We start from the raw sequence: 25,887 nt of genomic DNA, 5'->3' as shown, positions 1-25,887 counted from the left end.
CGCAATTAGTGTCGGCGCCCACCACCGCACTGAGGCATCACAGGAATCCGAACCGGTTAACTATGGCTGCATTTCATATAATGTGTTTTGGCAAATGTTAAAACTCTGCCCTTTTTGCCTATGTTGCTAATGGAAGCTTTTTGATTTTAGTTCATTTTTTAAATCATTTATCAAAGCTGTAGAGTCACTCCTAAAATGTACACAGGCATTGTTGCTGTTTTGATCTTTCGGTTTTCCTTTAAAAGCATCGTCAGGAACAGGTGGAGGTTCCAGCTGATTGCTTAGCTGCATCAGTGAGGCTGATGATATCATAGGCCTAAACTGCTTGTAACAAAGCACATCAACACATATCAGAGGAGACAACTGGACTTGCAGGACTGTGATACATCCTGCATGGCCATCTCCTAGAACCTGAACAAGATTAGCTCATAAAATTTGTTAAAGGAAAACTATTGGAAATATGAGAAACACTTGGTGATAGGGAACCTTCTGAGCAGCGTACAAGCTGGGAAAAAGCAACATCAGGTGACAAAATAAACATGATTTATTCTGACAGAGGAAGGTCTTTTTCATTAGTCAATATAAACCATGTAAAATTAAAGATGGCGCAGGAATGCTTCATTGCTCTGGGGTCTCGTTCAGTAGCTGAGGAATCAGTGCTGCCACAGGTGGATGGTAGCTATATTGCAGCAATATTTGTGACTAAATCAGTACTCTTGCTTTAGATTCTTTAATGCGTTTTGCCCTTCGTCCTAAAGAGGCCTTTTGAATGAGAGGTGAAACATCTTCAGGAGTCTTAAAGCCAATCCAGTTGCCTTGTAATAATTGTAGCAGTTCTGGATATACCGTGACCTGGATGGCTGGTGGCCGTTGACAGCGCTATTCGATCATAGAGTTATGCTAAAAGAAGGTTGAGAATAATCTGTTGTTATCTGTAAGTTAGCCGCAAAAATGGTTTGGCTAAAAATGCAAACACACTGAACACACTGTAAGTGAATGAACTCTAGTTCATTATTTTAGTATTTTTTCCATTTGTGGAGACACAAAGGACTCCCGCTTTGTGCAGATAAGCAATTTGTGTTTTATGTTTTAGGGTTACAATACTCTCCCAAACTTTATCTGATTTTCTCTATGTTAAAATAGTACACATGGCCCCTCTGATGCATAATGTTGTTCATAACACCTTTGTATCGTGACAGGCTCTGTCCAGAGGGTTTTATATGTGTCAAAGCGGGTCGTAATCCAAATTATGGCTACACCAGTTTCGACACCTTCAGCTGGGCCTTCCTCTCTCTATTCCGACTCATGACCCAGGATTACTGGGAGAACCTCTACCAGCAGGTTGGCAGAACTCTTACTTACTGTGACTGATTTCTGATCATTATATAGTAGGTTGGTGGCAATAGGCTTTACAGAACATATCCTAGAATATTTTAAAATAACAAACCAAACCATGAAGTGAGAGCCGTAAATTTCATAGTAAAAAACTTACCCTCAATTAATAAATATCTGAACAAACAAATACAGTTAGTTCAATAAGACTTTTAAGACAAATTTCTAACAAGAACCCTTCTCTCTTTTCCTCTCCGGACTGTCTTCCTCTCCATCAGACTTTGCGTGCCGCAGGGAAACCCTACATGATCTTCTTCGTGCTGGTGATCTTTCTGGGCTCCTTTTACTTGGTCAACCTGATCTTGGCTGTGGTGGCCATGGCTTATGACGAGCAGAACCAGGCAACCATCGAGGAGGCTCAGCAGAAAGAGGAGGAGTTCCAGGCCATGCTGGAGCAGCTGAAGAGACAGCAGGAGGAGGCACAGGCAGGACATTCATCTTTGTCTTCTCAAAATCTTAGTTAGAATTGAGATACAGGCTACTAGTTGATCAGTGTGTCCATTTCATCAGAGTGATTATCTCAAACATTTCATTTGAAAGTGATTTAATTGAAAAAGGGTGCATCGAGAAGCACATTAGGAAAGTGATGTTTTAAACTGCTGGAGCGACGGAAAACTTTGGGGACTTTGTAATTTTTTGTTGAGCATATGAAATAGTCTGAGTATTTCATAACATAAATGAGTGGCTGGGAGAAATCCTTTGTATGTAACTGGGGAGACTCTGTTGATTCTTCGGCTTAGAGTCAGCTGCCATAAGCAGCGTTTTCCCCAGGCAACCGAGGGATTCACTGTCCTGGTTGACTGACACCCCTCTGCTGCACCCATGGGGGTGAGGATTCCTTGGTTGATCTACAGAAAGAAAAATCAGCAGATGGACATGGAGTGCAAGTGAAATGTTTCACAACGGAAATTGGCTTATTGTAACTCTGACTGTTGGTTTAATAATCAGTACGTCATCTGTAGAATAGGCTCATTATCAAGGGAGAACCCTACCTAATGTTCCTGGGCAGCCAACCAGTTATTTTGAAGCTCACGACGTCAGAGCCAGATAGTCTATTTCTGTCCTGCTCCACATGTAACACATGGCTGAATGCAACAAGTTCATGTTCGTGGTCAGAGACTGAATCTGTAAAATATAAGAAATTGTAACTTTAGTCTCTGTAAGATGAGGGAAAATGAGTAGCGTAAACAAAGTCCTAGAAGGCACCGAGTGTCACAGATCGGTGATATACAGCAGAGCTTCCAAACTAGATGTACTTGTCCCCCGGGGAGTAATTCTGCATTTGACAGGAGGCATGTGAAAGGTTATGGAGTAGCTAATAGTAAAAAAAAAAAAAAATTTGGTAAACAACATATATATATATATATAGAGTATATATGTATGTTATCCACTTTCATTTAGTGTTACTAAACATCCACTTTAAAATCAATAGAAATTAACACATTCGAAACAGAAAGGGTGGGGTGGAGAGATGTATATATAAGAAGATTAGTGTAAGAAGATTCAAAGGCTATATTTCCCCTTTACTTTATGCAATTTACAGTACCAAATGACATCCCTTCTGTCTCATCCCTGTCTTCGGCATTGCTGCCTTGCTTTACGTTTCCTTTCAGAGCTCCTCCCCACCTCCGCTTCTGTCCTTCAGTGGCTGTTCTTCCATCCTTAACCCTGTTTTGTCATGCTTGTGCACATTCGGATTTCTGTTGTTGGCAGAGGCAGACAGAGGCATTTCTCTCCATTGGAGCAAAGATAAAAGATGAAACAGAGGAATTAAAAAGTCTGATATTTTGGCAATGTTGTGATTGTACACCAAATCTTTTCCTTCTAAAGCACCAGATTTTACCCACTCAAATCTCCCAACCTAGCTTCCAAAAGGAGTTTCATGAAGGAAAAAAGCCTAATATGAAACTATATTTCATGCATGTGGTAGTAAATCCTGTTCCTTAGGGGAAGATGCTTGTATTTTCTATACAGTGATTTGATCAATGTTTTTTGGCTTGTAAGAGTAGAAATCCCTACTTCCACACATCCACACAATTTTTCTCTTACTTGATGAGTATTATAAAAGCAGGAATTCAGAAATGTTTTACTTTGCATGAAAACAATCAGGCATCCATTTTTAGAAGGCATCTGAGGCTTATTTGGCTCTTCATGCTGCTGCTGCTCTCAGCTGCCAGGCTCTTTCCTCCGCTCCATTCCACAAGAGCTTTTGAGACAGACACTGGGTCACCATGACAACTGGGTTTGTGCTCTGATTGGCTGGCAGGTTGCTGCAGCAGCAGCCACGGAGAGCGGAGAATACAGCGGGAGAGGTGGCCCCACCTCCGAATCCTCCTCAGGGACGTCTAAGCTCAGCTCGAAAAGTGCCAAGGAGCGACGCAACAGGCGTAAGAAGAGGAAGCAGAGGGAGGAGGAGGAGGAGAGGGGGGGGCGACAGTTCCACAAGTCTGAATCTGAGGACAGCATCAAAAGATCCAGCTTCCGCTTCTCTATTGATGCCAACCGGCTTTCTTATGAGAAGAGATGTTCCTCACCCAACCAGGTAGATACTTCCCTGACAAAGCAGATTAACTGCTAACTGATAAATGGGGATTTCTGGGGCTAAGATTAGGCTGACATAGGACTTTTGCAAAATTTCAGATATGTCACGTCATACTAGTAATATAATAAAAGCCATTTAAAACAAATATGGACCATAACCAGCAGTTCAATTTAACTTTATTTTCACTTATTACAGTATGTAAGTGTGTAAATCAAAGGAATAGTTCTGCATTTTGAGAAATATGCTTTATTGCAGAGAGATGATATCAGCGAGCCTAGCTCAAATTTTCTGTTTTCCACTTTGGATTCAACAAATGAGATGTAAAATGTTAATTAGTGACATTTAGAGGTGCTGGTAGGTGACTTTATTACATTTGGACAGAACTAGGCTAGTTTTTTCTCAATGCTAAGTTAAGCAAACAGGCTGCTATCTCCAGTGTCATATATCAGTATACAGATATGAGAGTGGTAGCAATCTTCTCATCTAACTTTGGACAAGTAAGCGAATAAGTGTAGGTTCTAAAATGTCTAGTCCTATAACTATCCTCTCAAAAAAACCTTAAAAATAAAAAACAAGGTCACTTCATGTATCATTTATTGACTGCACTCTAAAAATGATGGCAGTTGGTTTTCATAAACCCCAATCAGCCCTTACATAGACATCACGTTATCGACAACCTTTTTCATAATTTTTTTTCCTGTTTACCATCATAATTGCCTCTGCTTCTGTTTGATTCCTTCCTGCCCTATATAACTACATACCTGCCCTTCCCTCATTTCTCGGGACCACCCAACACAAAATTGGCAATTTGGTGTCCGTCCTCTATCCTCTCAGTCTTCCCCAAGCATTCCAGGTTCTACCTCCCTCCACCACCTAATCCCATTTTCCCTTTCTCTTTTTCTCTCTCTCTCTCTCTCTATTAGTCTCTCCTCAGTATCCGTGGATCCCTCCTCTCACCTCGGAGGAACAGCCGTGCCAGCCTGTTCAGCTTCCGCGGCCGGGCACGCGACATGGGCTCCGAGAACGACTTTGCTGATGACGAGCACAGCACCTTTGAGGAGAGCGACAGTCGGCGGGGCTCCCTTTTCTTGCCACGCCGCCTCGAGCGCCGCTGCAGTGCCGTCAGCCAGACAAGCCTCGGGGCGCCGCGGATTGTGCTGCCCGCCAACGGCAAGATGCACTGCGCTGTAGACTGCAATGGTGTGGTGTCACTAGTCGGTGGAACTTCTGTAACAGCCTCCCCTGTAGGTCTCCTTCTGCCTGAGGTGACTTAATTGATTCATGCTTTGTTTTCCCAATGACCTTCCTCTCGTTTATACCCCGTAGTTCCTTTAATTCACATCCCTTTGTTCTGATGTTGTTGATAATTTAATGATTAATTAGTAATATGGGTGTTTACTAAGTCTATCATCAAACGGAGGAAATTTCAATTTCTCCCATGTGAAGTCAATTCTTTCTTTGGTGCATGATTCCGATTAACTAATTTTGGATTATTAAAGGATAAGGTTGGTGACAGTATCTCCATTACTGTAAACAAATGCTTTGAAAAAACTGTTTAGTCTCACGCTCAGTGCTTTCCCACCTTCCTAGCCCATCTGTTGTTGTCAGCCCAAAGACCATTGGTTCTTAGTGAAGACTTAAATTGGTGGTGGCATGAAATCACCAAACTTCATGAACCAATAATAATGATAAAGGTCTAACCTCTCTCACCCAACAAGGTACAACAGAACTAATTAGGGGTCAAACAGATCAATCAAGCACAATCTGAACATGGCCATGTAGTCGTCAGACCAGGTCTAATCAGGCAAATATGTGAAAACAAGTGTAGGTGAAGCATTGGTGTGTAAGATCTGAAACACATTCATTCATATGAGCTCAACACCGATAATCTGCTTGCCTCACATTTTATACAAATTTTCCTTTCTGCTAAATATTGCTCAAATATCTTGCCGTAAATTTCTTTTTTTTTTTTCCCCCAGGGAACGACTACGGATACTGAGCTGAAGAAACGCCGGTCAGGTTTTCACCAGCCATCCATGGATTATTTAGATGAGCCAGTGAGCCGACAGAGAGCTATGAGTGTGGCCAGTATCCTCACGAACACCATGGAAGGTCAGGATCGGTCCATAGTCTTTCTTATTTTCCTGTCGTCTTGAACTTCATGCCATATACATTTTTAAATCTGGAGAGAACAAACAGGACAACACAGAAATAAATTTCACATTGCATGCATTCCAAGGGCATCATGAGGTGTGTCAAAGAGCATTAAAAGGAAATGTGGTCATTTCTCACTTTCCAGAGCTTGAAGAGTCGAGACAGAAGTGCCCCCCCTGCTGGTATAGATTTGCCAATACCTGTTTGATCTGGGATTGTTGTCCAGCATGGCTGAAAATCAAGGAGATCGTCAACATGGTGGTCATGGACCCATTTGTGGATTTGGCCATCACAATTTGCATCGTCCTCAACACCCTTTTCATGGCCATGGAGCATTACCCCATGACTAAAGAATTCAATACTGTCCTTACAGTCGGAAACCTGGCAAGTATTGTGTGACATTCTTACAAACTCTGACTAGACAAAACCAGACAAAATGTACTTCTAAAATATTTCTTATGGTGCAGGTGTAAAACTAAAGTTTTTGCCCCTTTGTCTTTAGGTGTTCACAGGCATCTTCACAGCAGAGATGTGTTTCAAGATCATCGCTCTGGATCCCTACTACTACTTCCAGGAGGGCTGGAACATCTTTGATGGCATCATTGTTAGTCTCAGTCTGATGGAGCTTGGCTTGGCTAACGTAGAAGGCCTGTCTGTGCTCAGGTCTTTTAGATTGGTAAGCGCACCGGCATAGTAATGTCTTTTTAGAAAAGCTACATTACATGATTCATCTGCTCTTTACATGAGAAAAGTTAAGATGAACCTGTACTTCTGGGGTAAGGCCACAATGGCTCTCTCAATAACATTCATGTTATTAATGAGATAATGATGTAATGAGAGCTTTTGTGCAGTACATGAAAGGCCCCACTGAGAGTTGTTGTGGCCTTTAGGGCACAGTCTGTTTTCTTCTTCCCACGTGATTAGCTTTCTGTCACAGCTGCTGTACTGCTAGACTCTTTGAGGCCACAGTTAGGGATATTTTATCGACACAGATTGAACATATACTCACATAGACTCTAAAAATTTGACTCGCTAGTGAACAAACACTGCATTTTAGGTCTACTTTTAAAGCAGTAGTTGGAGATTTTGGGAAATGTGCGTACTAGCTTTTTTTGCCGAGAGATGAGAGGTTCGATACCACACCTATATCTTTTCATTAATTATGTAGCAAAAGTGACATAGCAAATTAAAATGAATAACTTTCATCACTCTTTTCCATATTGAAAAAGAAATGTCTTGTCTAAACTTTGTAATGAGTCTTAATTTTTTCATCATGACTTTCTTTTTATGTGTTTGGCAGTTATACATGTTATTATGAAAGGGCTGATAAGGAATCATGATTCGATGTTCCTTTAAATAAAAAACTACAGTAAAATTAAACCCCTTTGGACAAAAACTAGTTTAAAATTAATTTGACATAAAACATTTTACATATGATTAATACTTTACAATGTTATATTTTCTAATTCATCTATTGATCGGCCCGATCTAGAAGATTACACATCATTTTAATTTTCTTTTTAAACAGCTGAGGGTCTTCAAACTGGCAAAGTCATGGCCAACTTTGAACATGCTGATCAAGATCATCGGTAACTCAGTGGGTGCGCTGGGGAACTTGACTCTGGTGCTGGCCATCATTGTCTTCATCTTCGCTGTGGTGGGCATGCAGCTTTTTGGCAAGAGCTACAAGGAGTGCGTGTGTAAGATTTCTGATGACTGTCAGCTACCCCGCTGGCACATGCACGATTTCTTCCACTCCTTCCTCATTGTGTTCCGAGTCCTGTGTGGAGAGTGGATTGAGACCATGTGGGACTGCATGGAAGTGGCAGGACAGACAATGTGCCTGATAGTCTTCATGATGGTCATGGTCATTGGAAACCTGGTGGTATGGGGTTCTTCCTCTTTGTTTCCTTTCCATATTATTGAGAACATTGTTAAGCTTCAGACAGTCGTTCTTAAATTACATGAAGTATATTAAATATTTTTTATGTTGCGGTATCAATCATGTATTTATTGGCTGAAATGGTTATTAAGTCAAGCTGAATTAACTCAATTAACCTTGCCTGATGTCATTTTCTTTCCAGGTTCTAAACCTTTTCCTGGCTCTCCTCCTGAGCTCTTTCAGCGCTGACAACCTGGCAGCGACTGATGATGACACTGAGATGAACAACCTGCAGATTGCTGTCGGCCGGATCCAGCGGGGGATCGCATTTGTCAAAGCCACAGTGCGGCAGTTCCTCCAGAGCCTCTGCTTTGGCGGGGGCGGTAAGAGGTCTGGTCTGGCTGAGGAGAGCAAACCCTTGGATGAACTGCACAGCAATGGCAAGGGGAACTGCATCTCCAATCACACTTCAGTGGAGATCACTAAAGACCCTAGTGGGGTGTACATGACAGAGGGCAATGGACGGCCAGGAGGAGGGTTGGTGGTTGGGGTCAGGGCTGGTGGGGACACTGCAGTGAAGTACCCCATAGAGGAATGCGACTACATGTCATTTATTCATAACCCCAGCCTGACAATCACAGTGCCCATCGCTGTGGGTGAGTCAGACTTTGAGAACCTTAACACAGAAGATTTCAGCAGCGACTCGTCAGATGTAGAGGGCAGCAAAGAGGTAAGATGAATGACTTTGATTAGATGACCGATGTATCAGTCGGTTTGTAGGAAATCTCTTCAGTCACACAGCTTTTGTATTTGATTAGCTCCTTTATACGTTTAATAGTTAACAGCCAACTCATGTCAGTTGATGAAAATGTCAAGATTTGCATAGAGATGGCCTTTTCAGAAAATTTTCCGACAGTCAAGCAGTTTGACTCATTTGTACATGCGTCATGCTGTGCTACTGAGGGTATCTTCTGGAGTTCTAAAGCCTGGCAGGAGAACAAGGAACAACCACGAAAAATAATAACTCATTTGCCTTTGACTTATGTATCAGGTTCACTTTCTAGATGTACTCATTAGAGTGTATGTGTCAGAGTGTCAGTGTGTATGTGTACAGTGTTACATGGCTGACTTGCGAGCAAATGCAGCTCACTATCATACACACCTGCAAAAGAGACTGCTTATTGTATTGCTCCATGCATTGGTGGGAAGCATATGTCTGCACGTGTTAAAATGAAATTAATGAAGCAGCAAAATGTTTATTAGGAATTCAGAGAGGTGATCTAAGCTTTCTCCATATGTCACTCAGTAATAGTGAACCAAAATAGATTATCACTGTACGTCAGAAACTAAATCAAATAATTCTCCATTGGCACATAATTTGCATGAAAGTCTTATTTTTTGTAATTCACTTGTGTTCTAACACATCAAATTCCAGGTTTGCGGTTAAGTGTTGCCAGACTGACAGAGCATTGGGACTGTGCTCCCTGATGATGTCAACCTGCCACTGTGGGTGTGGTGCCAATTCCCTGTGATTCAAAACAACTCAGGAGACTATTTCTAGCCATGGCACCACATGCTCCATATATGGATCAGGCAGAGCTCTCTCACATCACTGCTGGTCTTTACACTCTGTAGCCAGGGGCTGGGGAATTCTTGATAATTAAGCACAAGTTAACAAATTTATGGGTGTTTTCTACCTTCTGTGTCTTAGAGTTTGATGTCATAATATCAAATTACAGATTGTGAATATTAATTCATGCATTTATTGTTACACAGTAAAAATTTGGTGTGTGCTGTTGGTGTGCCTGTTGTGTGAGATGAGTGTCAAGTGTCATTGCCAGTATTGCATCTATTAAGAAAAATGCTTTGAGGGGAAATCTAAATTATTGTTGTCTGTGGCTAAATCATTCCCCCACTGTGCCTTGTGGCTGACCATTGAAGGCACACTTGAGGTTTTATGCTGGGATTTGGTGTATATGACTTACATTGTTTAACCCCCCATTTGTTATTGCAGCTGTGTCACAGACGCTCTCAAGGTTTTCAGTAAGAGGAAAATTGTAAGACCACTTTATTGTACCATAGCACTAACCATGAGGACTGCCTATGCCATTTACAGACAAACAACATATTTTTTTTCATACCTTCAATGGATTGCCCATTTTCGTTCTTTGCCTGGTCTGCCCTCCGCCCCCCCCCAACCCCACCCTCTTTGCTTTTATATACCCCCCCCCCCCATACAGCAGCACACTCAATGCTGTAAGTTTTCCCTTTACCCCCCCTTCATAATTTATCTCAAAGCATCAGGCTGTATGGCAGTTACAAACCATTAGGAATGAGCAACACCACCTTTTTCCATTGACAGACGAACTCATCTAACATGATCTTTGGTTTTGATTTCATTGCTTGGTTTTGACTTGATTTTGGGATTCGATTGGCATCCAACACTCCGAGCTTGGGAATGAAGTAAAAGAGGAGGTGGAGGTGGAGGAGAATGAGGGAAAAAAAGAGAGATGGAATGGAGGAATGAATTTTGCTTTAGTTTGACAAAATTCATTTGTCTGGTTCATAGCCCATGCACACACACATGAAATACTTGTTTTTTGTGATACTCAAATAATAGTGGAATGATGAAAGATTCTTTACAGAATTCTTTCAAGGAGATAATTTTGAAACACAAATGAATCAACGTTGATTTTTGCAGAGCAGCAAAACAGATAACACATGGCAGTCAACACTGAAAGAGTTATTTATGATGACACAATAACTGAGTGTAATTTTATCCTTTTCTTTCCTCCTCAAATATAAAATTAGTTAAAAAATTGAAGACATATCCATCTCAAATTACACTGAATCCTACAATATATGGTACATACACATAATTAATGTGGCTTGTTCTGTGTGCTTTTATGCCTGTGTTATCCACTTTCGTTTCACTGCAACTATCTTTGCACCCAACTTGTACAACTGTAGTCAACTTGCCAACAAAATCTGACATTTCTTATAGTGATAAAAACATGGTAGGTTCAGAGTAAAGCCTCAAATAATCCATGTCCAGAAGAGGTAAAATGGGTCTTTTGCTGAAGGAGAGAAAGAGCGGGAGGGAAACACCCTTCCAAAAAACGATGCACTTGTGAGCAGCATGCTTCCATCATTCCCATGCCGTATTAGCTGGGTCCCACGGCAATCAGGGCTGCTGCACTGTCTAGGATGACATGTTCCTGTCCTTCACACGCTAGACAGACATAAGGCTACATAACTCTTTGTTTGCCCAAAGAAAAACAGACAAGAAACCTCCCAACACCAAAAAGTCTCTCTCCATGCAGATGATGCTGTAATGTACATTACTGCAAAAACAAAGATCGTTTTAGGGTTTCAGAGGAGTGTTACCAGGTTTCAAAATTCAGAGAAAAGAGAAGGAAAACAGCGTAAAAGGAACTTTACAACAGCAGCAACACTTGTCCTTACATGTGTTTTGCATATCACTGAGAAGAAGGATGAAAATCATTGAATACCACACATAGTCCTATATGTTTTCTGGGTATGCATGGGTGCTAATTAAGACCACATGCTGTCTTATAAACAGTGCACAGTACTGGTTTTTGCTGGTAAGCTAATGTGGTTATCCGTCTACTTCAACACAAACAGAAGGAGCTTGTACACTGCTTTCAAGGAATGGAAATAATGTGTTTTCATGTCACTGAGGAAAATGCTTAAGTCATTCTGTGGGTGGATTCTAGGTTTGAGGGTGGGGGAATTCATATTCATAAAAGCAATTTTGAAATGGGATAAATTATAGACAAAGTGATTTGAGATCATTTTTCAGTGGACATGAAAATACTTAAGCACACGTTCTGCTTGATACTATTTCAGGCTTGGATTGATAATGCATTGGAATACTGCATGCACTCTTCCTCAAACTGAGGTCACATCAAACGTACCCACAGTGCATTTCTGTAACGCCAACCTCCCCATGCCGTTTGTTGCCACATAATCTGATTTGAGCCATCAGATAAAAACTAATATCAAAGCCTGTAGGTACATTTGATCAATGCTGCATGTGATGATGATGATACAATGACAATGAGTTTAAAGAGCCCAACTCTGTGAGCTATTACAGTGCCTAGTCTCCACACTAAAGTATACAGTTGTGGCACTGGAGTACATGTGAATGGAGAATCACAATGATAACCAGCTCAGAAGGTTGGCTCCTATAACCACTGAACCTCTGTGGTTGCAGGCACTGCAGTGCAACTTTGTGCTCTCATCTTCTTCCTCGCCTATGCAGAAGCTCGATGCAGAGCCCCAGCCTCTGAGCTCATCGGAGGGGAGCACAGTGGATATTCGCCCCCCAGGAGATGGGGTTGATTCAGTGGAGCTCGAGCCAGAAGAATCACTGGACCCAGAGGCCTGCTTCACAGAGGGTGAGAGGGATGTGAGGGTGATAGGCAGGGAGACTGATGGGTAGAGGGAAAGTGGGCCAGAGTGAGAAAGGTGGGAGATGAAACGCTTCCACGGCACATTTCAAGACGTAGAGTACATTGCATTAACTGCTTGTGCTTAGCGCCGGTGTGTTTATACTCACAGCTGAATGACAGTGAATACAAATGCTCAGCAGGACAGAAAGAAAAGTAGTCTGTGGGCTTCTCTTGGTTTATAATGTAACCTGACATTTTATCTGACACACCCCCAGTACATTGGGAATCTTCAAATACCTCTTCAGTCGTTCATGAGTGTCAAATAAAGAAGTCATTTTTTTTATTGATGGTAGGAGTTGGGAGTTATAGCATTTACCTTATGTTTAGAATATCTCTAATATTTCTTTGATTATTATTTAGTTGTTTTGTTCACATTCTTGGCATCACTTTGCATTACAACTATACGTGAGTACAGAAATATGCTTAGGTTAGATTACAAACTAGTAGCAGCAAGTAACAAGGGGTAAAGTAGTCAGACCAAGACTTGAACCAAGACAAAGACAAAAATGTTCAAACCAAGTTGCTCAAATGACCATGTGTGTCACTAAGTGCATTTCGATCCTTCTGCTTTTATGAGCATTTTCAATTTGTTCAAAGTGCAATGGAACCAGACTGGTGAATAAATGATGACGCATGTGAAGCATCACTGGTGCTCTTTTAGTTACATCATCTCTCTTTTTCTGCAATGGTTTAATAGCACCTGACTGGAGAATTAGGCCATACAACTCATACAATCACCTTAAGTCAACATGGATATTCCTGTGGTCCATTTCTAATTCCACTCTCCCCACATTTGCCCCATGCCTGCAGGCTGTGTGCGCAGGTTCCAGTGCTGCCAGATCAACGAGGAGGGCAGCAATTATAAGAGTTGGTGGACACTCAGGAAGACCTGCTTTGTCATAGTGGAGCACAACTGGTTTGAATCCTTCATCATATTCATGATCCTGCTCAGCAGTGGAGCCCTTGTAAGTAAATGTTTTTGTATGTGTGTGCATTTACCTTCCTTTGTGGCCCAAGGCAATCATGACATAATGTTTAATAAACATTGCTTGCGTTATTAACAGCATGTTTGTTAAGTGGTTAGCACTGACGCATCCCAACAGGAAGCTCCTGGTTTTGAATCTCCAGTTGCTCTGGTTTCATCACACAGTCCAAAGACAACATTTTGTAGTAGGTCTGTAGGATTTACTAGACTTCATGGCTTCATTAGTTCATGGCTTTTGTTCCCCCCTGACCCCCTTTAGAGTCTGCCTTTGCAGAATTCCGTAATTCACACCTGCTGTTTCCACCAGCAGTCTTTAGTGTTTATTCCATTCTGTACAGGCCTTCGAGGACATTTACATTGAGCAGCGGAGGACCATCAAAACAATGCTGGAGTACGCAGACAAGGTCTTCACTTATGTCTTCATTCTGGAAATGCTGTTGAAGTGGGTGGCATACGGCTTTGTCAAGTACTTTACCAACGCCTGGTGCTGGCTCGACTTCCTCATTGTAGACGTATGTATATTGTTAAATGTATTCGTGCAATAGGAATCTGCTTCAGTTCAGCAAAATTTTAAAAATAAAGCTTCCAGCCTGGCTGGAGTACTTACATTTATTTATTTTTTGTCAATATTGAGATGAAAAAATAAGCAAACCACCTCCTGAAAACAGAGGGAAACAGCCACCCAAGCTTGAAAACCTACCTAACAGCACCTCTACAGCTCGAAAATTAACATTGTAGCCATGCCCATGTTTAATCCATCCACGAACTGAAATTTAAAAATGACACATTGTCGCTTTCCTGCTAGGTACTTGCTGGAACTATTGTATATATATAATTCCCGCACTATTTTGTGGGTAAATTAAAATACAAACAAAGAAACAAAAAAAACAAAACACGATACAATATCTTAATTAGTGAGCTTTAGAGGTGTTGGTGTCCTTTTGAGATTTGGACAAACCCAGGTTAGCTGTATCCCCTTGCTTCCTGTCTCCAATCTCTGCTAAACTGAGTGGCAAGTATTGCCAGCTTGGGGCAAAAAATGAAATAAGCATATTTCCTGAAAATGTCAAATTAATGCTGGTTATCACACAGATTTGCCAGTTTACTACGTACACCTAGTCGATCAAACTGCAGCCTCCAGAAATTATCAGAAAGTTGAATCACCAACTCTCAGTTTCTACAAAAACTGAACATTATAACCTTCATAAAGGGAGGATTTATTGCAGGACTGTTGCATTAGACTGCATTGTGTTTAGGTATGAGCACCTAATAAACTGTTGTTACTGAAGGTATATAGCATTGAGTCCACTGAAGTCATTATTCACGGTTTGTCACATCTCTGGAGATACTGCTGTGATTCATTTCTAAGCATTATTAATACTTTATTATCTCTAAAATTGTGTTCAGAAAAATCATTAATGGTAAATTAACCATCTTAACTGAGGCTGGCACCAGCAGCGGAACCTTTTTCATTTCTCACCCTTCACCCCTGCTTCTCTCTGACATTATCTTCTCTCAGGTGTCCTTGGTCAGCCTTGTAGCCAATGCTCTGGGCTACTCTGAGCTTACTGCTATCAAATCTCTGAGGACACTGCGAGCCCTCCGGCCCCTGAGGGCCCTGTCTCGGTTTGAGGGCATGAGGGTAAGGATGTGAGGAATAACAGCAACACGAAAACCACTTGTAAATGACTATCGCCCATGGGCAAGCTGAAAGAACAATTACGTGTGCAGTTTCTTTGATTAGTTTGTGTTAATTTTATTCTCACTTTACTCTCACATTAACTGCTTTTACGTGCTTTAAACCTTTTCAACGGTTCATGTTGAATATGTTCAGTTAAATTGTAAAATTTAATGGAAAAGTTTTTTTACACTTATTCCCTTTCTTGCTGAGAGCTAAATGAGAAGACTGATACAACTCTCATACTTTTACACTAAATATTAAACTAGAGCACATTTATCTAGCCAGCTTAGCTTAGGCTGAAGACTATCTAGCCTAGCGCTGTACGAACGAGGTATAACACGTTAATTAGTAAGCTAAAGAGCTTCCAGTCTTTATGCTAAGCCAAGTTAATTGTACCCTGGGTCTTGCTTCATATTTAGGGTATAGAAATGATAGTGGTGTCAATCTCCTTGTCTGCCTCTCGGCAAGGAAGCCAGTAAGTGTATTTCCTAAAATGTTGAACTATTCCTTCAAAACTATAAAATTGCTAAGAATTTTTCAGAATATTATCCTGCTGAAGCTCTTCCAGCTGCTTTCAGCTAGCCCATGAATTTTTCTCACAAAACATGCTTTTCTAGTCACATTACTTTTATTTTGCTTGTGTTTTTAAGATATGGAGAGATTTGTGTCTGCTTGCCCTCTGGAAAATTCCACAGTATAATTTATATTTCCATTTGTAAAATGTCATTTTTCTTCTGGGTTAACGTTTGATATCAGTTATTGCAGACAAAAATGTTGTTGAATGGTTTAGGTCGTTAGGGGTCTAAAGACTGCACGTCTATTACAACTTCTGCAAAGTTATCTTTTCCTTGCAATTCTCTATCTGCATGACTTTCTTCATATTGTGTCATTGGATTACTGTATATAGCTGTTCTCAGGCATTGTTTTCTGACGTTGCTTGTGTGGTGCCTTTGACCTGTAATTTTTTTCTTTGTCGTTTGTCTTTTTTCATTTACAGTCAAACAAAATGTTGTGACTTCATCCCGCCTCTCTAAGGTTTTTTTCTGTTTTGCTTTTTTACCTATCAAATGTTAACTTTTTCGCCTATCCACCTTCTTCTTTCCAACTGTCATGTTGTTAAATTCTCTTTGTAGATATGTATGGTGGTAAGAGCTTTATGTGTGCACACATATTAAATACAGTTCTGAATAATATAGGAACACTGTAAAGCAAATCAGGTGTCCACATGTCCTATTTAAGAGCAGTAAAGTGATTAGATGATTGTAAAAATTCACTTATCCAGAATCAAACAGCCTCTCTATTTAGGCAAGCAGAGACCTTCATTTGAGCAACAGGAGAGTGCTGAGTTTGTCTGTGTGCTTCAACCTCTGCAGGTTGTGGTGAACGCATTGCTGGGGGCCATCCCCTCCATCATGAACGTGCTGTTGGTCTGCCTCATCTTCTGGCTCATCTTCAGCATCATGGGTGTCAACCTGTTCGCAGGGAAGTACTATTACTGCGTCAACACCACCACAGACGACATCTTCTCCGTTGAAATCGTCAATAACAGGACTGACTGCCTGAAATTGGTCAACGAAAGTGCCCGCTGGAAGAATGTCAAAATCAACTTTGACAATGTTGGGGCCGGCTATCTGGCTCTGTTGCAAGTGGTGAGTTTAATCTTAGTGGCATTAGACAGAAGACAAAAGCAAAGATGTCAAAGTACAGTATATTAATTTATTTATATGTATCTAGGACATAAGTCTCAAGCTTCTACTTTTGACATTCACTTGGCAGCTCTAATCATAATTTAGTAGCTAGTGTAGTGTAGCTGAAGTCTCATAATATTTACCAGTTTTTCATTTGCATAATAGGCTCTAAATAAACACTGGCACTCATGAGACTTAAAAAGTAGATATATAAACAAATTAAAATAATAGATAATTTGACCTAGCCTGCATAAAACTATTCAAGTCTGTCCTACTCGACCAAATACTTTAAAATGTCTAGTAACATACTGAAGGCATCATAAAACGATGCTGCATCTTGCACAGACACATGCAGCAAGGATGTTGCTTACCCTCTGGGTGCTGTGGGTGGGTGCACCTCTCTATGGAGCATATGGAATCTTTTCTTCCACTGTCCAAATCTACTTTCAGCCACACCCACTGCAATCAAATGAGCCCTTAGGGGGCAAATCATGTGAGTAGTGTCATCCAGTGTTGGAAAATACACCAAAACAATATGAATCTGTCAGTGTTATAGCCCTGCTATCATTTAAAATAAATAAAAACTATAGGTTCCTTACATGAGACGTAACCTTCTGTAACTAAGCATTTGGTCTGGAAAAAATTTATCATCAGCCATGGTATTGCAGATATGTCTTATCACCATTAAGCGGGTGCAAACATGGGAATATGATATTGTAATATTTGAGGCACTGTAAGAGTGAATTACAGTGCAACCATTACAACACAAACAACACAAACTATTGTTTGTTGGGGAGCAGTTTTCTGGATCAATGGGGCGTTGCCATAGTCAATAACATCTTGTATCATTGTCATAATGAGGTACCAAAATGAGGACGGAAATAACAATACTCACTTCTCTAAATGACAGTCAAGCAGCAGAGCTCGACTGTTTGGAGATGATCCCCAACCCACGCCATTTAGATTTTAACACTCTCTTTTCTCATCTGCTCTTAGGCAACATTTAAGGGTTGGATGGACATCATGTACGCAGCCGTGGACTCTCGAGATGTAAGTCTATTTGCTTAACAGAGGGATTTGCAAGTTTGCTTTAACAAAGTCAAACATTTCCATTTACTTAGCTTTTATGTCTGGTTGCATGAGCAGTTGCACAATCAGCTTATTTCTTTTTCTTTATTAAGGGATTCACAGATACAAGTTATGAAATCCAGTAACATTTTTAATTCATCTTGCTTGTTATAGGTGGAAGACCAGCCTAAATATGAAGTGAACTTGTACATGTACCTCTACTTTGTCATTTTCATCATCTTTGGCTCCTTTTTCACCCTCAACCTGTTCATTGGTGTCATCATCGACAACTTCAACCAGCAGAAGAAAAAGATAAGTTGCATTTAGTAACGTTCTTTATCAGATAATGTAAACTGAACAGCCACTACCAGATTCTTCAACTAAGTAGAGCATAGACATCTACTTTAGTAACCTATTTCGGCACAGACAGGGCAGAAAAAAATATTGCTCACATACTCATCACATATGTGTAAAAAAAAAAACTCTACACAAAAATGTTTTTCAGTACTCAGAAACTTTTAAACATAATTTAAATTGACCATCAACATAACACCTCAGAAACTGTAACACCCTTAGATGCAGACAATGCAATCAACCAGTTGGAGTAGATCTTCCTTTTTATTTCTCACGAATTTCAGCTTTAGTCCAAATTTCATTTCTTGGGTAAAACAGTTGTGCACAGGTCCTTTGGAATGTATTTGCATCAGTGATGTACAATACAGGTCCCATTTCCCGTTACTTTCAATCTAGTAATTGAGCCTCTTGCTGTTTCATTGCGACAGAGCCATGCATTTGAAGGGATAACCTGATGAGATAGCTTTATACGCAGATGACCTTCTCTTATTTGTCAGTAACACCATATGTTCTCATCCTTCCATTCTAGCTAAACTAATTGGGAAACTGTAAACTAAATTTGGGGCAAAGTAAATTATATCCTGTCAACCCATCTCCCCAAAGTTAGTTCTTACTTCAAATATCTGTGCATATACTTTGCCAAGGAAGTGCCGTTTTAGATCCTTTGACCCCCTCCTTAAATTTAATTTAATCCCTTTGATTGATAAATGTAAAAAAGATTTGGCCCTTTCTATGATAGGTTGCATAAATTTTATTAAAATGATAATAGTTCCAAGCTTCCTATACCTTTTTAAAAAACATTCCAGTTTGGATCCCCAAAAAAACCCTTGATTTATAAGTGTGCTGTTAATGGCGGAGCTGCTAAATGCTGGAATTTTACTTTTACTTTCAATATTTTAGCTTTTATTAGATAGCTGACAGAAATGCCATGAAAGAAGGGGACAGCGAGATGGGGGAGGTCCTTGTCCAGATTTGAACATGGGATGTTGCAGTTCATGTCCCCCACTTTAGACCCCTAGGTCAAAAACATGCAGGAAAAAATGTAAACATAATTGTGTGTAGTGATGAAAAAGCTCCAGGAACACACCTCACAAAACACACACACACACACACACACACACACACACACACACACACACACACACACAAACAAAAAAAGAATTATAAAGCTTTTTTTGCTTCCTTTTTGTTAAGTTTAATTGATTGTAGCATTGTAAAACTGTAGTTTGATTGATGTCTGATGGCAGGCATCTTGTAAAGACAGTTAAATATGTTGATGTCTTGTACTACCAGCACTACTAATACTAACAGCATGAAACAGTATAGTTTAAAGATTAGTATACAGAATACACTCTAGTATGTACTGTAGCATGGGATTGGGAAACAGTGAAACTATTCATGTCAGAAATTTAAGACAGCTAATGCAACCAACTATCATGTACATAACCATTTTTATGCACATTGTAATAACATGATTTGTGTGATGCAGATATTTTATATATCCTGCAGAAACATACATTTAAATGAATTGAATTAATCTGATGTATTGCCCAGCCCTAACTGTAGCCCTAGCTTTTGTGATGCAATAATATTTCAAAGAAAAGATTAAATCCCAGACAAAATAAGGAAAAAAAGCAACATGTTGTTGTTTCATCGAGCTAGTTGGTATTACCATCTTTGGTTCCATGCTTCTATGTTGTTTCACTTGCAATGGAATACCAAAAGTTACCAATCCTGTGCCACACTGTGCCAACCACATATATAGCCTGGGTACAAAGCAACTGAAGCACAGATTTAGCCAAAGCAGACCCACTGCTGTGTTAAAGAAAGAACTGAGCTACAGAATAATGATTATCTGGCGCACGGTGAGGACCTGCCGCTGCCAAGGATTACTGAGGGTGCATGAGTCACTGACAAAACACCCTGCCTGCATGCACACATATAGACATGCAGTGTCACAGCGAATGTAGTCTGGAAATCTGCCCTCCATTCAACCAAGCACTAACAAGAAGAATTGGCAATGCCAAATAGAGAGAGGGGGGGTGTTGCACTGTGCTTGCTGCGTGCTGGCTGGTCTGACAAGACTGACTGACTGACTGAGACACTGTATCAGTTGGTGTAGTTCAGCAGCCCCACGGCCACAGCATCATACAGATGGTTGTTCGGTGTTGACACCAGTCTTCCCTCCAGACATGTATCATACACTCAGTGAGCAGCACTGAGAGTGTGATGTGTGCCTGTATGATACTGAGTGGCGAAATCATATCCTTGATTAATAAGTGCATGGTGACTGATTTGGCTGAAATGTTGACATTTCTGGAAATAATTTAGACAGCCATTACCTTTGTTTGAATGATTGTGCTATTTAATTTTGATGAATCCTTGATAACAGAAAATCTGTTCTAGATATAAAACAAAACATAATTAAATATATTTCACCTCAAAAATATGAAGATTGATCATGGGGAGCTCTTTTTAAATAATGTGAACATCAGTCAACAGACAAGTAAGACCTGTACACCTACAGGAAGATCCACTCCCCAAACCACAAAAAAAAAATATAATAAATAAAATAATAATAAGAAATAATAACAAAAACTAGTAATACAAATAAAGAAAAAAGCACAAGAGGAAAAGCCCACAGCTTCTACCTCATAAGTAGTTATGACAAAATAGTAACATGACATTACAAAACAGGAGTGGGTGTAATTGTTGTCTGTTGGGGGGCACATGATGTGTCCTTTAAAAAGACATAATTCTACATGCTCTGATTAATTCTTAATGTTGAAATGGGTCAGCAGATTTACCAGCATATTGATTGCAACTAAATTTACCCAAAAGCATAACACATAAGGTGGCTCTCTAGCTGTTTTTGTACATTGGAGTGCTGCATTTTTTCCTGACTTTGTTTTTGGGAAATACAGACAGATTTATCATACAGTTTTTTTTTACAGAGTACCCAACTGAACTTAAGTGCAGGGAAAGCACAAATCAACATATTACCTTCGGACAATCAAAACAATCTGGAATTTTTCACTGAATTTTTTTGATTACCAAACTAACAAAAAACACATAAATGTTGCACTTCCGGAATGCTTTTATTCTATATCTGCTTTCCTGATTGTAGGTGGTAGGATACCAGTTCTCAATTGGGCACACCAGGACTTCTGCCATCTCCGTAAACTATACTAAATACAGTTCTGAGTAGTAATTAGAGATGCAAATTATTATTTTATTATCAATTAATCTGACATTTTTCTTAATTATTCTATGAATCATTTGGTCTATAAAATGTCACGAAACCTTAAAATGTCCATCACAATTTCCTAATGCCCAAATTTTACATATTTAGGTTGCTTGCTTTGTCCAATCAAAAGTTCAAACAAAATTTAGTTTGCTATCATATGAGCCTGAGAAAAACAAGCAAATTGTGAATTTTTGAATTTTCGCTTTGAAAAATGACCTAAATAATTATTAGATTATCAAAATTGTTGCGCATTGATTTTCTGTCGATTGACTAACTGATTAATGGACTAATCATTTCAACTCTAGTAGTAATATTCTTTGACTTGAATATAAATTCGAAGCTTATTCCAGATGTCCTCCATCTGTTGTTCATTAATGTTTTTTGTCTGACAACTGGTAAATTACAGAGCAATTTGTTGATGAAAATAAGTGCAAATAAGTTTCTCTGAACTGAACTGATCAAACATAGTTTCTCTGTTTTACTCTTCTGCTTTACAAGACATACTTCCCATCCCCTGTTGTTTACGATTGCTTTTTAAAATGTAAAAGAGTTCATAGTACATGGTTATAACCGAGTTTTGTTGTGCTCCCTTTACTTTGGAGGTCAGGACATCTTCATGACAGAAGAACAGAAGAAATACTACAACGCCATGAAGAAGCTTGGTTCCAAGAAACCACAAAAGCCTATACCTCGGCCAGCAGTAAGACCCTAAGTGCTCAGACTGCATTTCTACTTTATCAGTTCTTACTAAGGGACTACAAGTGGAGGTGTAAAATATTTTTAAATAATACAATGTATTTTTAAAATGTATCCCTGTTCCTTGTCCTCCTTTTCCCTCAGAATGCATTTCAAGGCTGCGTGTTTGACTGCATCACAAAGCAGGCTTTTGACATCGTGATCATGATCCTCATCTGCCTTAACATGGTGACCATGATGGTGGAGACGGACGACCAGACGCCAGATATGGACAAAATCCTCTACTGGATCAACCTGGTCTTCATCGTGCTCTTCACTGGGGAGTGTGTGCTCAAGATGATCTCCCTGCGTCACTATTACTTCACCATTGGCTGGAATATATTTGACTTTGTGGTAGTGATCCTTTCCATTGTAGGTAAGTAGATGTTTTAATGGGTCTTAGCGTTCTAGTAGAATTGGATGGAAACTATGTGCTTACTGGATATTTTTTGCTTTTGCAGGTATGTTTTTATCGGAAGTTATCGAGAAATACTTTGTGTCCCCAACACTGTTCCGAGTGATCCGTCTGGCCAGGATAGGCCGCATCCTCCGTCTTATCAAAGGTGCCAAGGGCATCCGGACGCTTCTCTTTGCCTTGATGATGTCACTACCTGCCCTCTTCAACATTGGCCTCCTCCTCTTTCTGGTCATGTTCATTTACGCCATCTTTGGCATGTCCAACTTTGCCTACGTCAAACGTGAGGCAGGGATCGATGACATGTTCAATTTTGAGACGTTTGGGAACAGTATGATCTGTCTGTTTCAGATTACCACCTCAGCCGGGTGGGACAGCCTGCTGGCACCCATACTGAACAAGAGGGAGCCTGACTGTGACAGCCAGATAGAGCACCCGGGCAACTCCTACAAAGGCAACTGTGGCAACCCATCAGTGGGCATCTTCTTCTTTGTCAGCTACATCATCATCTGCTTCCTCATCGTGGTCAACATGTACATTGCTGTCATCCTGGAGAACTTCAGCGTGGCTACAGAGGAGAGCGCTGAGCCACTGAGTGAGGACGACTTTGAGATGTTCTATGAAGTCTGGGAGCGCTTTGATCCAGATGCCACTCAGTTCATGGAGTACAGCAAGCTGTCTGACTTTGCAAATGCTCTAGATCCACCACTGCGCATGCCCAAGCCTAATATGATCCAGCTCATCTCCATGGACCTGCCCATGGTGAGTGGCGAGCGCATCCACTGCCTTGACATCCTGTTTGCCTTCACCAAGCGAGTGTTGGGCGAAGGTGGCGAGATGGACGTGTTACGCGGGCAGATGGAGGAACGTTTCATGGCTTCTAACCCCTCTAAGGTGTCTTACGAGCCCATCACCACCACCCTCCGCCGCAAACAAGAGGACATGTCAGCCATAATCATTCAGAGAGCCTTCCGCCGCTACATGATCCGTCTGGCCATGAAGAAGGCCTCTGCCCTCTATAAGGAGCAGCTGAAGGAGGGTATCCGCGACCCTGACAAGGACGTGATGGTCATCAGCAAGTTCACTGAAAACTCCACTTCAGACAAAATGGACATGACCCCGTCCACAGCCTCCCCGCCCTCCTACAACAGTGTGACGAAATCAGACAAGGACAAATACGAGAAAGAAAATAGGGAAAAAGAAAACAAAGGGAAACACTCGAAAGAACGAAAAAAATAGACTTTTTAAAAAGGAACAAAAAACAAAATGCATCAGAGACGAGGGAAATTTGTTTACAGCTTCTAAGGGGGGTAGATAGTTGTATACTTGTGTGTTGATTTTTAAGAGTTGAGGAATGCTCTGCCAGGTAGGCTTAAATTGGAGTGTGGTTATGTCATTGATGAATACATGGCGTCTTCTCAGAGGGGAAATATGGAAACAAGTTATCCAGCAGACACTGCCAGAGATTGAGTGGAAGATGGTAGAGCCTCTCTGCTAAACGCTTGTGATTTTCCTATTGGTTGTTGTTACTATCTGACACACTTGAGTGTACTGTTGAGTTGTCTGTAGCTAGTGCTGCTGCTACTACTATAATTCCAGTGTCTTGAATTTAACAATTGCTGTATCACTTAACAAGTACTCTGCATATTTTATATTTTTTGTTGGGGTTTTTTTTTGGGGGGGGGGTACAAGGTTTCTTTTTTTATGAGAAGGAATGTTTTCTACTTTTTTGTGTCATTATCGTGAGAATGTGTCCACTGCTTTCACTGTTGTAAAAACACCAAGGGCAGAAAAAAGTCAATGCTGGAAACTACAACAACCATCTGAAACAGGTACGATGCGGGGTCAGTGCCAGAATGCTCTTGGGTAATACACTATATGACAACAAGCATACTGCTGAAGTACAATGGACAAATACATTGTATTCACTGGTGTTCCATCAGTGATCGTTCACATCTGTAATGTGCTTCTATCTGGACTGCCATCTCCCCATTTCAGTAGAAAATACAAGTCTCTAAATACAGAGAAAGCTGAATGTATGCAAGCCGAAGGAAAGAGGTAGTATGACATTTTGGGAAATACGCTTACTTGCTTTTTTTGTCAAGAGTTAGATGAGAAGAGTAATATCAATCTCGTGCCTGTTCATTACATATGCAGCTAGAGCCAGCAGACTGAGCGTGAAGACTAGAGGCACGGGGGAAACAGCTAACCTGGCTGTTTTCCACTACCTCCACTCTCGGGCTAAGCTAAGCGGCTACAGACTGTAGCGCCATAGTTAGCTGACGTACAAACATGGGAATGGTATCGATCTTCTCTTTGACAACAAAGTAAATTAGCGTACATCCCAAAATGTTAAAATTATAACCTTAAGGTGACACTCACATCTACTTGTTTATCCGCTGTCGTATTGCAGTGTCCTCCATCCCACCTCCCCCTCACATCTCCCAGAACTCGTGTAAAGAAAATATCTTAAGTAATGAAATATACTAAAAAGAAAATGTCAATCTTTCTAACTGCTCTTAAACTAGAAAATGACAATATATCACATTTAAAGGTTATAATATCACAAATGTTTGTATGACATTCATGTTGTTCTTGGTTTAAATTCAGAAGCGAGTGGTTTTAATGTAGTGGTTTGGTTTGTAAATAATATAGTTATTTGGGCCCACAGTATGCATCACACTTACATTTGATGTAAGAGCACTTTTTATCCCCACTGCTATGTAATACCACGTGTGACGGTCATACAAGTAAGTGTGTGTGAGAGAGAAAGTTGGTATGTGTCTGTATTCGTACGTCTACGTGTATATTTGTGAGAAAGGGAGACTGTGAGAATGTAAGCGTCTCTCTTTATGCGAGTGGGTGTTTGTTTGTGTGCAGCTGGGGTCTGTGGGTTGCTTATGTTCTACTGATATAAATAACATTTTTACTGTAGATATGAGCCCATTTTTCCAGTCTTTGGATTTGTTTTACATTTTTTCTAGGATTGTTTTTTTTTTTTTTTTTTTTTTTTTCCTTTCTGCACTGTAACACATGATGAAACACATGTATGGTCCCCATACCTGTAGATACAAACCATGAAGCAATCAGTAGCCATCTCTCATTGCGCTTGTAGTGTTTTAGTGAACTGCATGCAAGAAGTGACTACTGTCCGCTCATATGGTAATATAATTTTAAAGCCAAAAGAATAAAGGACATATTTTTTGTACATGCTTGTTTATTTTCTCCATTTCCTTTCCAGCTTTTTCTTTGTTTGATGGTTCCAAAGG

General features: G+C 40.4%; 1 protein-coding gene across 11 annotated transcripts in view; it reads left to right on the top strand.

The window, feature by feature from the left end:
• The window catches only part of scn1lab (sodium channel, voltage-gated, type I like, alpha b), a 35,173-nt gene extending 10,857 nt beyond the window's left edge, over window positions 1-24,316 (top strand). For 2 of the 11 annotated variants that reach the window (XM_040141944.1, XM_040141945.1), the window contains exons 8-27: window positions 1,200-1,341; window positions 1,611-1,851; window positions 3,340-3,351; window positions 3,675-3,934; window positions 4,858-5,199; window positions 5,914-6,046; window positions 6,234-6,472; window positions 6,591-6,764; window positions 7,617-7,973; window positions 8,173-8,700; window positions 12,256-12,391; window positions 13,256-13,410; window positions 13,769-13,942; window positions 14,950-15,072; window positions 16,485-16,760; window positions 17,796-17,849; window positions 18,042-18,179; window positions 22,064-22,168; window positions 22,309-22,579; window positions 22,665-24,316. In XM_040141944.1, coding sequence (XP_039997878.1) covers window positions 1,200-1,341; window positions 1,611-1,851; window positions 3,340-3,351; window positions 3,675-3,934; window positions 4,858-5,199; window positions 5,914-6,046; window positions 6,234-6,472; window positions 6,591-6,764; window positions 7,617-7,973; window positions 8,173-8,700; window positions 12,256-12,391; window positions 13,256-13,410; window positions 13,769-13,942; window positions 14,950-15,072; window positions 16,485-16,760; window positions 17,796-17,849; window positions 18,042-18,179; window positions 22,064-22,168; window positions 22,309-22,579; window positions 22,665-23,857 — 5,053 coding nt within the window. In that variant the 3' untranslated portion in view covers window positions 23,858-24,316. Of the gene's footprint in view, window positions 1-1,199; window positions 1,342-1,610; window positions 1,852-3,339; window positions 3,352-3,658; window positions 3,935-4,857; window positions 5,200-5,913; window positions 6,047-6,233; window positions 6,473-6,590; window positions 6,765-7,616; window positions 7,974-8,172; window positions 8,701-12,255; window positions 12,392-13,255; window positions 13,411-13,768; window positions 13,943-14,949; window positions 15,073-16,484; window positions 16,761-17,795; window positions 17,850-18,041; window positions 18,180-22,063; window positions 22,169-22,308; window positions 22,580-22,664 lie in introns of all 11 variants that reach the window. The other 9 variants (XM_040141954.1, XM_040141955.1, XM_040141947.1 and 6 more) reach the window with 6 other exon arrangements.
• Window positions 24,317-25,887: the final 1,571 nt, after the last annotated feature.

This window comes from Xiphias gladius, chromosome 13 (genome assembly GCF_016859285.1).
Source record: "Xiphias gladius isolate SHS-SW01 ecotype Sanya breed wild chromosome 13, ASM1685928v1, whole genome shotgun sequence".
In the NCBI taxonomy this organism is placed as follows: domain Eukaryota; kingdom Metazoa; phylum Chordata; class Actinopteri; order Istiophoriformes; family Xiphiidae; genus Xiphias; species Xiphias gladius.
The sequence above is the reverse complement of the archived record's forward strand: the minus strand, read 5'-3'. Positions and strand labels throughout refer to the sequence as shown.